General features: G+C 45.3%; 1 protein-coding gene across 1 annotated transcript in view; it reads right to left on the reverse strand.

Annotated features, from left to right (window-relative positions):
• Positions 1-13,852, reverse strand: part of adcy2a (adenylate cyclase 2a) — an 83,379-nt gene that overhangs the window by 31,533 nt on the left and 37,994 nt on the right. The window contains exon 3 of the mRNA XM_034102115.2: positions 12,598-12,759. Within this exon, the coding sequence (XP_033958006.1) occupies positions 12,598-12,759 (162 nt within the window). The remainder of the gene's footprint in view (positions 1-12,597; positions 12,760-13,852) is intronic.

A 13,852-nucleotide genomic window follows, 5' to 3' on the forward strand; every position in this document is an offset into this window, starting at 1 on the left:
TAACTGAGCTGTTGGCAACAGAAATCCAGCAGAGGTGTTTATGCTTCGCTTCATCCTTAAAACAGAAATTACAGTACAAATTACTTTGATTTTTCCACTTTTCTCAAGAGAAAACTTTAGTAGGACACGTCAATCCTAAGTGACATACGATGAAAACATGTGAAGAAACCATCAAAAGTATAATATCATATTGAAAAATAACTTTTTTCAATGAAGCCCTATTTCCCTTCTCAGAGACAATATGTGTAACAGGCAACAGCTGCCACTCCTGAGAGATGTGAATTCCTATCAGAAAAAGCGGTAATTGACCTGACTTGGACACCTTTGTTACATAAAACATACTTTGTCCTTCAAGAGCATCCACAGGCTGTAAAGCTGTGTAGAAACACAAAGAGACTAAACTTATTTTTAAATCAAGCATATCTTTCTACCCATCTTTTAGTAACGGAGAGAAAAAACCTGAAAATACTATTATAAACTTTAACAATACATCACTGTACATCACAATCCATGTGAAAAGTGTAATTATGTCTTAATGTAACATGCACATAAATCTAAACCCAACAGGGGACCTTCACCTCATCAATATATGAGCCGGTTCATCAGGCCTCCAATGAGCCGGCTCTGTAAAGTGTAATGGACTTGACAAAGTGGAGATGTCAGCATGTTTCCCTCTCACTTAACACCCCCCGGGCACATTGTAACCATGCACAATATAGCAATGGACAAGAGTGTTGACATTTAATGGCTGACATTTATAAACCTCTGGTGTATACTTTTCTACAAATTGCTGTGGGACTGTGAAGTATTTCAATTATCTGAAATGAAAGTACAAAATTCAACATACCAAAAATGCTGAAAGTGACTGGGGGGGGGCGATGCACTGATTTATTTTGGTGAATATGTAGCCAAGAGTCAGTTAGTCAAGCTCAGCATGAAGACAGGAAGACAGGAAAACCGGGGGAAAGTTAGCCTCATCTGCTTAACACCCAAAGTGTACAAACAAATTATGTTGTGGTTCAACAGGGGCTTGTGTGTTTCTTCACCTCCAGGAGTCTTGTCGTCACCGGGAGGTTGTGTCTCCAACCATTGGAGACACTGGCTGCTGGCTCTAACTTCACATTTACTATAGAGACAGTTCCCTCACAGGACCTTCGTGATGTACTTGAACAACACTTTCCTGCCTTCATGGGCTTTTGAACCGTTATCCTCTTTGAGGAAGCAGGCTAACATATATTGTTGCCATTGGCATGATACAAGATAGTATAAATCTTCCTAGTTGAAATTGAGTCTTAATCTGTACAAAACCAACAGACCTCTTTGTTGCAGTATTTAAGATGTTAGCACTTTAAAACCACGGCACTTGTTTTAGGGAGAGCCCAGAATTTCTCATTATTCTTTTCCACCAACTTTTCATCTAAACCGGTGACCTTAAAATCCCTCTATATCCACTCTGTAAGCAACTAATACATATTGTTTTTTTTCACAACTTAAATACATTTAAGGATTTTCCTTCCGCTATCTGAGTTGTTGGTCAGACAAAATAATGATTTGACGGCAATTTGGCCTCTGGTTACAATGGATTGATGTTTTTCTTTATTTTTTTACATTACACATTTTTTACTTCTTCCAGCACACTAATACATTAAGGATACGATCAATTTGAAGTGCAAGTCACACACACTAACCTGCATATAAAAGCATAGTCATTTAAAGTTATATTGCTACTGGCTAAAGCAATTTACTCTCTGTCTGAACAAATTACAAAATCAGAAATAAAACTTCCATTCAGTGTCCAAAAACAGGTCATTCAGTCAAAAGGTGTAATAAAGTCATCTTGAGTTACTGCCTTGGCATATGCCTCCGCCATCCAGTTTTGTTTCAGTTAAGTGCAATGTCCAAAAAAGTATAAATTCATAATTTTATCCTATAATACATTTGTGTGAGTTTTCTGAGTTCATAGTAACCTTTGACCACCACATTCTCATCAGTTCTTGTGCCAAATTTGAAGTAATTCCCTCAAGGCTTCCCTGAGATATTGCGTTTATGAGAATGGAACGTCCACGCCTGAACGTACCTGAAATGTAATGCCTCTGTCCTTGGCAATATCTGACATAGAGGCATGAAAAGCATGTGAGCCAATTTTTCCATCTGATTGAATAGCAAGTTGTAAGTGCTATAAATCCATCCTTTCCTTGGCAAACGCTACATTGAAAGCTGGAGAGGTTTTCAAAGCAGCTGTCCAGTAGTTACACTCTGGCACATAAACCATAGAGCGTCCTGTCACCCAGCTTCTCTGCTTCTATCTGGAAAGGAGCATGTAAACCTGAGCCTGTCCGCACACAAAGCGTTCAACCAACACTGGTGTATTGCCAGAGAAAAATAGAAGAAGAGAATAAAAGACAAACTGTGTTTGTAAAAAATTACAAACATTTACTGTATATGATACCCACATTTTTTCCATATGAAATTGGGATGCAATCATGTATTTATATATCTATGGACTGTATCTAACTCACTTAGAGCAGCACGCATGATAAAAATACAGAACTTCATGTCATCACACAAAGAAAATGGGCTCTGATCAAATTTGGCCCATAACTGAATGGAAAATCAAGGGCTTATCTCAAGGAGCTGATCAAATCAAGCTACATAAAATGATTAGTGGTAAATTACTGGGATGCATTACTTTAGCAGTTAGTTTGGATTAAGGACTGTATTATGGTTTCACATGCTATTGAGTCAAAGGGGTGTATCAGTCTTTATGAGCCGAAGATATAGAAACATAATTGAATAATCAACATTTATGTCCAATCTCCTCAGGGGTGCTTTTTCATCTGAAGGGTTGGATTTGTTTCTTTAATGTGTACAATACATATTATTGTATTTTGATGATGCCTTTCCATGGCCAGAAACTCTTAACTCCTAAAATCATGCTCAATACAAGTATAGTAGAATGATATATTATGTAGATGTACTGTATATTAGGTACGTCTTGTATGAACAACTACTACAGTATTACACTGCAATGACAGTGACGCACAGCATAAGACAAAGTGTCACGTTAGACATATGCTCAAGTATACACAGAGATATTCTGTGACAAACTTGGTTCAAGAGGAAGAGCTGCTATTTTTAGCCTGCTGTTTAGAAAGATACAGTATATTGCAAATGTGTCCAATTATAGGGCACATTAGCGTTTTCTAAGATTGTTCCCTTACCATGGCTATTGCATGTGAGTTGGTAATATCCCAACAAATATCATCAACATTAGGTATTCTAATTGAATAAGGGTGAGAGCTTTACATAATACACATTAGATTAGTTCTCTATATTACAGCCAATGGGAAAAGTTACTTTTGATGCTAAAAAAATAGTAAATGTTGCAAGCTGTATTTGTCTAACAACTCTGACACCATAAAAGGTCTATGAACTGCTTTATGATGTGTAATAAAAACATTGCATGTTCAAAGACTTGCATGAAAAACCTTTTGTAATAGTAATACTAATAATTTATTATATAGAATGTGAAACAATTGTGTGTACCTGCACACAAAATGTAATCATAATACTATATTACGAAGAACCTTATTTTCATTTAATCTTCCCTGTCTGCACATGTTGTTATTTCTTCTTTATACTCATACTACATTTGAGTATAAAGCATACACATTTTTTTTGTGAACTCTTACCTATCCAATCCTGTATTTCACTATTGACTATGTGGCTTCTCAGACCCTGACTCTCCCTAAAATAAATACTATTGGTCTATCTAATATGATGTGCTGTGTTTGTACAATAACACATTATGCCTCATTTGTATCTGTAATCGTAATAACCACACACATACAGACTTGGCCCTAAGCTATCAGCACACTGATATAAAACCACATGACTGTCATTGACAACAACCAAATTGTGGATAGTAAAACATAAAGCAGACAGTATTTGGCAGAATCTGTGTTTACTACAAGGCGTCACGTGGCTTGGCAGCGTCTCGTCAGCCCGGCATGCCATCTCGACTGCCGATTGAGCAGCAATCTGTCTGCTTCCAACAATGCTTTTGTTACTGAACACACACTGAACAAAATATTATAGCTCCCTAATTTGTCTTTCACAGTCATCTCTCTTATGAAATTAGCCACTAACAAGTCAATATCTTCATTAGCCGGTGGAATAAAAAGGCTAACCATTTAGTTCGATTTAGTCCAATTTATCATCTCTGTCTGCCATTCATTTAAAGTCTCTCCATATTTGTGATTAAAGGTGGGGTAGGTAAGTTTGAGAAACCGGCTCGAGATCGCTAGAATTTGAAAATACACAACCGGAGAAAATCTGCCACTTCCAATCCGTTTAGCTGGCCCGGATTTAAGTAACTGTTAAGTGTACATTTTCAATTAAAAAAGCACACCCTTGCAAGCCTACAGAATCCAAGTGTAAAATGTCACAGATTAAAAAAAACTAGAAATAAGAGTAAAGTAAAATAAGTAGGTCCACATCTAACCATTTACCATTATTGAGTCTCAATGTGTTAAGATATTTTTATTTGGCAGGCTAATTTGGTGAAGTTATTCATATTCCTGAACATCCTTTGTATGCATTCACACTTTACAGCTACTGTCCACCATTTCTACAAGGATATTCTCTTAAAATATCACTGCTCTCTGGCTGTTTTTCAGCCCCGGGCTAACCAGATGCCAGTATGGCCATGGCAAAGTAATAAAATAACGGGCCATCACGTCAGAGTTCACAGAAGCAAAAGAGAGTGTTTGTGAAGGTTTAGGGAACACAAACCCACACCAAGATAAATGCAAGAGGATCATCATCCAGCTCTTTGGATAGTTATTGTCATTGTTGTTATTTTAGAAGTCTATGAACAGCAGCAGATGTTTCCCTGATATCTGAAGGACAGTCTGTCTTTTGAATACTATAAATTATCCTTTTTATTCTTTGAAATATTTGTTATTGTTGCCATCAGGTTTGGACAGGCTTTATAAGCCCACTCAAGCAGCGTTTTCCCCACAAAGATGGACTGTTGAACAATATTATCAATCATTTGGTGATGCCTTAGAATCTTAGAATGGCAGTTATATGGTATGATACAAATGTACCATGAATCACAATTTATGATATATTCTCTATTGTGAAGAAACAACTTGGTCAGACTAAGATTGAGAGCAGACACATGTCATTATACACATAAAAGGCACAAAGAAGAGCAATTTACATGTAGGAGGTTGCTAGAATGAGAGAAAATGGTAAAATAATAATAACCGGTCCTATTTGTATGCTTGAAATCGATAGTTACGGCTGTAACTACGGTTCTATGAGTCCCGGATGACCGCCAGAGGCGGTGCTTTAGCACTGGATATGTCCATCGCGCGCATGCGCAGCTCGAGTACCAATAACAACAAAGTCACCTGTGACCCACGTGACACTGGCTATATCAGCCGGTATTGTCAGAGGATCTGTTCCCCGAATCTTCTCGCGAGCACACAAGAATTCTGAGTGACAGGGAACTCTGGCGGTCATCCGGGACTCATAGAACCGTAGTTACAGCTGTAACTATCGTTCTATTTCGTCCCTACTGACCGCCAGAGGCGGTGCTTTAGCACTGGATGACCTATACCAACAATGTCATGAAGAATCCAAGCCCTTGCTCACCACTGGAAGCAGCGGAGCTCGGCAAAAGGACCACGCCCAAAGAATGGGGAGTGGTGACATTGACCTGATGACAACTGGAGAATGTGCCAGAAGACGCCCACGACGCCGCGGCGCAGATGGTCTCCAGGGGCACCCCTCTCAGGGCAGCCCAATATGTTGAGATGCTCCTTGTAGAGTGGCATCTCAGCCTGGTGGCAGGGGGCGGCCACTGGCCCCGTAAGCCTGTGAGATGGTATCGACAACCCAGTGGGGAAGCCACTGGTTAGAGGGCCTAACCTCCTTTAGTGCCGCCAGGGCAAACTCAAGAGTTGCTCCTCCTGCCGTATACAGGCAGTAGCCTTGATATACGCCCTTTGGGCACCCCCCGGGCACAGCAACTTCGATGTGCCGTACTCCTGAATGTCAAAGCGTGCCAGCTGGGCAGGCTGATTGAAGTGAGTTTGTGGAAGGACCCCGGGCGGGAATGCCACATTTGCCCAAAGGGCAACGCCTGAGAGTCTCACCTCGGGCATGTATTGTTTATGGAGAGGACATGCAACTCCCCGACTCACTTCCCTGAGGCTATGGCAAGCAGAAATGCTGCCTTTGTGGGCAGCCACCTAAGCCCCACCTGGGCCAGGGGCTCGAAGGGAGGAGGTGATAGGGCATCCGGCAGCAAGGGCAGGTCCCAAGCCGGAGCCCTCGGGGTGCAAGGGGGATGCTGCCGTAAAGCCCCTCTCATAAAGAGGGACACCGACCTGTGGCACCCCGCCGTGGCGCCGTCGACCCGAACATGTTGGGCAGAATCGCAGCCACATAAATTCAGAGTGGAGTGAGAACGTCCACTATCTAGAAGGGACTGTTGTCTAAGCAACAATGTACATGCTGTCCCCAAGGAACACGCACATTCTTGCCCCCCAGTTGGGGTAGAAAGTGCGTGAGTGCAAGCTGCACGGCCCGAAGCTCTAGCACGTTGACCCGGCGCGCACTCTGCTGGGCAGACCACTGACCCTGAACGGTCCTGCCCTGCCGCACTGCACCCCACCCTGAGAGACATGCACCTATGGTGGTGGTCTCCTGGCGGGATGGGATGGCGCCCATGGGCACGCCTACCAGAGATAGGCCCTGCCCCTCCAGCGTGACGGAGAGTGGAGCAATGCTGCGACACCCTGACTTCACTGTGCCTGTGCCACTTGGCGTCCAAGTGAAGGCTGTTCAGCCACATCTGCATGGGGCACAACGACAGCGAGCCTAAGGGCCCAGCGGCCGAGGCAGCTGCCAGTCTGCCCAAGGGCCGGAGGAACTGAATATAAGACACCCTCTTGCCCGGCCCACGTGGAAGTAGGCATCCCTCGGTTGGGAACCACTCCACCTGTGCGTATGCAGTAGTCAGCATATAGAATGGCAGCACCTTCAGGAATATGTTGATTCCTCTGAGGTCCAAGATCGGGCGAAATCCGCCGACTTTCTTGCTCACGAGAAAGTATGCCGAGTAGAACCCCCTGGCTAAGCAGAGGGTCTTACTGGGTTGATTGCGTCCTTGGACAAAAGGACGGACAACTCTTGGCCCAGAGGTAGGGCCCCTGCCGGATCGCTGACGACTGTCAATTAGACCCAGCCGAAGGCTAGGGGCCGGAGCTGCGGTCCGTACCCCTGGGTTAAGGTGAAAACCACCCAAGGGACGGAAGTACAGACTGCCCAGAAACTGAGCTGCTGCTGAGAAGCAGCCGCCGACCACCCCCGGGATTTCAGAGCCCAGCCCCCCGGACCCTGGAGCCTCTTGGGGGGTTCCGGTAAGGCTCTGGGGCACGAGGCCGCCTGGAAGGCGGGCGACATGGGGCACGAAAGTCATTGGGAGGCGGTTGAGTGGGCCGCTAAGACCTCTGCAGACCACCCCTGTAATCCAGTGGCTGAGTGCGGCTGCTAGAGCGGCCCCTGGGCCTGCTGGGAGTGGGCACAGGTCTGCGAGGACCCGAGTGCTGCTGCCTGGTCTGCCTAGCTTGGGCGGCACACTCCAGTGCCTCCAGGGCAGCTGATCTAAACAGCTCCCCTGGCTCGACTGGTACGCGACGGAGGACTCTCCGTCAACCGGAGGAGGTGCGTCAGCCGAAGGAGGGGCGCCAACCGAAGGAGGGGCGCCAACCAAAGGAGGGGCGCCAACCGAAGGAGGCGACCTCATCATGCCCCTATCGGCAGCTAGCCGATCCACTTTAGAGGACAGCCTATTTCTAGTCCTTCTATTGGGGGGAGCACACAAAGCCATCGCTCCCTCAAGTCGCCGGGAACGGCCGAATTGATCTGGAGGAGTACGTGACAAGGAGAGGTGTCTGTTGGCTGCTGCCAGACGTTCCACCTCAGTGATTCGAGCCACTCTGAGCACCCGAGGCATGCAGCTACAGCTCATGCAGGCGTTTACCGTGAGAACCTCCCTCAGATGCTCGAATTTCGTCCCCACTGACCGCCAGAAGCGGCCGAGGCAGGAGGGGCAGCGGTCGTGGCCGTCCTCGGGCTCAAGAGAAACCCTAAAGGCGCTACATGAATGAACCATTCTGTAGGTAGCCAGATGCAGCGTAGCCGGGAGCGGGTGCGGGAACACAGCCTTCACCAGCTACCTGCTTAATGGAAAGAGTAGAGCGTTGCTGCTACTCGCCGAACAGAAGAGGGATGTAATTACACCCACTTTACGGCAGAGGGAGCGGGAGCGAGATCACTGCCTTCACCTAGTTGGATTAGTAAATAAGGCAGTTTACCAAGAGCGGGGGCGAAAACACTGCCTTCACTGGCTGAGCTAGAGGCGAGTGCCAGATGCAGCGTAACCGGGAGCGGGTGCGGGAACACAGCCTTCACCAGCTACCTGCTTAACGGAACCAGGCAGTTTAGCGTCTACCAGGAGCGGGGGCGAGAACACTGCCTTCACTGGTTAAATTAAGACGAATGCCAGATGCAGCGTAACCGGGAGCGGGTGCGGGAACACAGCCTTCACCAGCTACCTGCTTAACAGAATAAACAAGGCAGTTTAGCGTCTACCAGGAGCGGGGGCGAGAACTGCCTTCACTGGTTGAGTTAGAGACGAATGCCAGATGCAGCGTAACCGGGAGCGGGTGCGGGAACACAGCCTTCACCAGCTACCTGCTTAACAGAAAAACAAGGCAGTTTGGCGTCTACCAGGAGCGGGGGCGAGAACTGCCTTCACTGGTTGAGTTAGAGACGAATGCCAGATGCAGTGTAACCGGGAGCGGGTGCGGGAACACAGCCTTCACCAGCTACCTGCTTAACAGAAAAACAAGGCAGTTTGGCGTCTACCAGGAGCGGGGGCGAGAACTGCCTTCACTGGTTGAGTTAGAGACGAATGCCAGATGCAGTGTAACCGGGAGCGGGTGCGGGAACACAGCCTTCACCGGCTACCTGCTTAACGGAGAAACAAGGCAGTTCCGCGTCTACCAGGAGCGGGGGCGAGAACACTGCCTTCACTGGTCGAGTTAGAGACGAATGCCAGATGCAGCGTAACCGGGAGCGGGTGCGGGAACACAGCCTTCACCAGCTACCTGCTTAACAGAAAAAACAAGGCGGTTTGGCGTCTACCAGGAGCGGGGGCGAGAACTGCCTTCACTGGTTGAGTTAGACACGAATGCCAGATGCAGTGTAACCGGGAGCGGGTGCGGGAACACAGCCTTCACCGGCTACCTGCTTAACGGAAAAACGAGGCCGTTTGGCGTCTACCAGGAGTGGGGGCGAGAACTGCCTTCACTGGTTAAGTTAGAGTCGAACGCCAGATGCAGTGTAACCGGGAGCGGGTGCGGGAACACAGCCTTCACCGGCTACCTGCTGAACGGGAAGAGTAGAGCGGTGCTACTACTCGCCGAACAGAAAAAAGGGATGTAGCTACATCCGCATTACCGGTAGAGGGAGCGGGAGCGAGAGCACTGCCTTCACCTAGCTGGGTAAAATAAAGAAGCTAACAGTATACGCAAGACGTTAGCCGAGCGGCTGCTGCTAACGATCAAGCGAGATCAAGTCAAATAACACACATGTTTAAGACCAGATAACTAGCTTCTAAAGAATAGAATAGCACAGAGCCGTAGTTACAGCAGTAACCATGGCCAGGGCTCACACGGCATCTAACCGTAGTTACAGTAGTAACTATGGCCAGTACTTACACGGCTTAGAACCGTAGTTACAGTCGTAACTCTGGCCAGTACTTGCACGGCTTGGATACTTACACAGCATAGAGCCGTAGTTACAGTAGTAACTCTGGCCAGTACTTGCACGGCTTGGAACCGTAGTTACAGTAGTAACTATGGCCAGTACTTACATGGTTTAGAACCGTAGTTACAGTAGTAACTATGGCCAGTACTTACACGGCATAGAGCCGTAGTTACGGTATTGCCTATGGCCAGTACGTGCACGGCTTGGAACCGTAGTTACAGTAGTAACTATGGCCAGTACTTACGGCTTAACCCCGTAGTTACAGTATTAACTATGGCCAGTACTTACACAGCTTGGAACCGTAGTTACAGTAGTAATTATGGCCAGTACTTACGGCTTAGGACCTTAGTTACAATAGTAACTGTGGCCGGTGCCTAAAAGTGTCAGCCAACGGCTGCCCACTAGACAATATAATATTGGGAGGATGAAATCCTCCTTAATGGCCATACATGCAGAGCACACGGCACACACAGTGAAGATTGTTCTCTGCATATCGTCCTAGTGCTAGGAGTCTAGTACTAGGAGCAGTAAATACCACGATATAGCGCTACTGCAACCATACCATGCGTTTACCGGGAGCAGCAGCGAGAGCACTGCCCTCACCGGCTGAGTTAAATAATGAAGCTTAACCGTATATGCAAGGTGTTAGCCAAGCGGCTGCTGCTAACAATCAAGCAACCAAGTCAGAACACAATGTTAAGACCAGATAATTAGCTTCTAAGAAGAGAACAGCCCGCATAGAACCGTGTCTGGTTACAGTAGTAACCGCACATGCCGAGCACACAGCACCCGCCGTGAAGATGTTCTCTGCATATCATCCTAGTGCTAGGAGTCTAGTACTAGGAGCAGTAATACAACGAACTAGCGCTACTGCAATCAAACCCTATGCTACAGGGAGCGGGAGCACTGCCCTGAGTTAATAGTTAAGCTCAACAGCAAGGTGTTAGCCAAGCGGCTGCTGCTAACAATCAAGCGACCAAGTCAGAACACAAATGTTAAGACCAGATAATAGCTTCTAGAAAATAGAAAGTACTTACCTTACTTTCTGCATCTAAACGAAAAACGGGTTTAAAGTATGACACTCTTGGCTTTCCATACTAAATCGAATGAGGGACGCAGCCAAAGCTGGGACTCAAATGCTAATGATAGCTCGGGCACAATGCCACAAGCAGAACTTTCAAAAGAGCATAAGGGCAACTTTATGGGAGAGCAAGCGGGAACACTGTCGTCACCAGAAAGTCTAAGCCACAAACAATAAGACGGTAATCAGGACAACTTGGCTGGGAGCGGGTGTGGAAACACAGCCATCACCAGCAACAAGCTGACACAAACCTGTCTGTCGAGGCTCTGCACAGCCGGCGCAGCTCCTGGAGGACGCGTCTAACGACCCGTAGCTCCGACTGTCAGTCGCGAAGCTTCACGCGGCCAGCTGTTTGCAGAGAAATCCCTCAGATCAAACGTTCAAACCTGAACGCTGTAGGCTACGAAAACGTAGCCACGGTACCCTCGCGCAGCGAGAAGATGAAAAGGAACAGATCCTCTGACAATACCGGCTGATATAGCCGGTGTCACGTGGGTCACAGGTGACTTTGTTGTTATTGGTACTCGAGCTGCGCATGCGCGCGATGGACATATCCAGTGCTAAAGCACCGCCTCTGGCGGTCAGTAGGGACGAAATAGAACTCCTTCTGGCTCTGAATTGTGAAATTGCATCCTCAACTTCAAAATCTCAGATTATCAAGGTGTTGCTTTCGTGAAAGGCTTGTTAAACTAATGTTGTTTTCTTTATGCATTAGATGGAATTAGCCGTAGGTGTATTGGCAATCAATGACTTTTGGAATCAGCTTTGAATGAGCCCAAATGAATTCAAGTCTGCATTAGCCATATAATTGGTTTCCTGTTATTTCTTTCCCACAATATGCCAACTGCTTGAACATCCTGCGCTCGAAACAGCCCTACTGCTGGAAATAGGGTGACCTTTTAATAAAGTATAAAAACCACATTATAAATCCAATCGCTCACCTGCGAATCAGTTTAAGTTTAAAGGCCATATTTGTTTGTTTTCTAAAAATACCGACTGTATGATTAAAATGACTATAAATGAACAAATTGGAGAACATTAATTACATCTTGATAATGAAACAAAACCACATCAACAGTTGTTACACTTCCCATGAATAAAGCAGGGTGAAGTATACCTATTTCTATAACTATTCTATTTCTATCATTTCTATAACTAAATATATACGGAAATATATAATAAGGTTTTAAAGGTCACCTATGATGCAAAATCCACTTGTTCACGTCTTTCATACATAATGTGTCCCCTCTGTGTAGTGTGTACCCCCTCTCTTTTCGTCCTGATCCATTTATATAAAAACCTGTCTGAAAATGAGCTGATCAGATGTTGGCCACTTTATGATGTCATAACGATTTGTTGGCTTGTGTAACCATTAGCCAATAAGTCAAGGTAACACCCGCCCAAATACTCCTTCATGTATGTTAGTGAATCAAAGAAACCTTTTCTAGCAAATAACCCCATCCTAAAAATATTGATTTGTCGGAGCCATGCTAAGCTTTCCTCCTGCTTACAGTCTTTTTTCTACGTTAAGCGGCTGCTGTCTGCAGCTACACACAGTATTTACACTAGACAAGTCATGTTTTAATGTTAAAGCAAACAATGGTGTGTGTTTTTTTTGTATTCTATTCCATTTCATTTTAACCCACAATTATGTTTGATCACCTTACCTGCCACACTACTGGCTCCATGCGATCAGCTGTGGTGGACAGGCACACACTCAACACAATAGTGTGAGAGGCGGAGGTCAGGACGCTGGCGATGATGGCGTCCCGCATAGAGAACGGCAGCATGGTGTACACCACAAACACAATGAACAGGAAGAAAGACACCTGTGGAGACAGAGACACACTTATGACACACCTGCAGAGCAAAGCAGAAAAGAAGGAGAAAGACAGCCAGAGGGATGGATGAACAAGAAAAGAAAATGCAGACAGAAATAAACTATCAACAGCCCTGTGAGGAAGGAAGGAGCATGACCCCAGTCTGAGCACCACCAACACTGCTCCCGAAAGTGATGTTTATTTATGTACATCTACATCAGTGGCATCAAATAGAATATAAAAAACAGGCTGGCTCGAGGATGTTATCAATATCAAGCTGGAGAATAAATATGCAAAAGAAAAGGTTAGGTGACTATTTATCATAGTGTATAGGTCAGGGGTGTCCAAACATTTGTCACTGTCGGCCACATACAGAAAAATATATGAAGGGATGGGCCACTCACCTAGGTTAGGTATATTGCCTCATATGTTATTGATACTTGAATATGCTTTAAGAAAAGGCATTCCGTAGGGTTTAATATGTTTTTTTGCAAAAAGTGTTGGCAGCTCATCTCTTAAAACAGAAGCCTCAGATTGCTTATAATAAGGAGAAATATGAAGGGCATATTTCCAGCTTGTTAATCAAATACATCTTCTTCTTTTTTTTAAACTAAGATTTTTTGGAAAAGTTTTAAACTTTATTTGACTGAATTTATTTGAAAAGTGGGCTTATTAACACATGAATACTGTGTAGCTCCCCCTTTGATAGCCATAGCACCCCCAAGAAATATATGTCTTTTTTTTTTTTTTGTGAAATTCATAATTTGAAAAATTATTGATTCAAAAATAATATGCTACAGTACAGTTCAAGTACTTCTGGGTCTCTGTGTTTCACTCAATTTCGGCTCTGTGTGTGTCTGTGGCACGAGCCATTTTGTGTGCGTGCACGAGCGAGAGAGATTGTTATTGTTAGCATCTGGTGCTAGCTAGCTACACTAACAGATATAAGGAGCTTTTTCAACAACAAGGTGGAGGGAGAACTCTCTCCTGTCAGACTGAGAGTCTCAGATAACCTCAGCTCAGGTGAAGTAAAGGACTCTCAGTGTTTAGATAGTTAACTTTAGTCTAGTTATCTCAGTGGGTCTCAAACGGTTTGGTCCAG

This window comes from Pseudochaenichthys georgianus, chromosome 16, assembly GCF_902827115.2.
Source record: "Pseudochaenichthys georgianus chromosome 16, fPseGeo1.2, whole genome shotgun sequence".
Taxonomy (NCBI): domain Eukaryota; kingdom Metazoa; phylum Chordata; class Actinopteri; order Perciformes; family Channichthyidae; genus Pseudochaenichthys; species Pseudochaenichthys georgianus.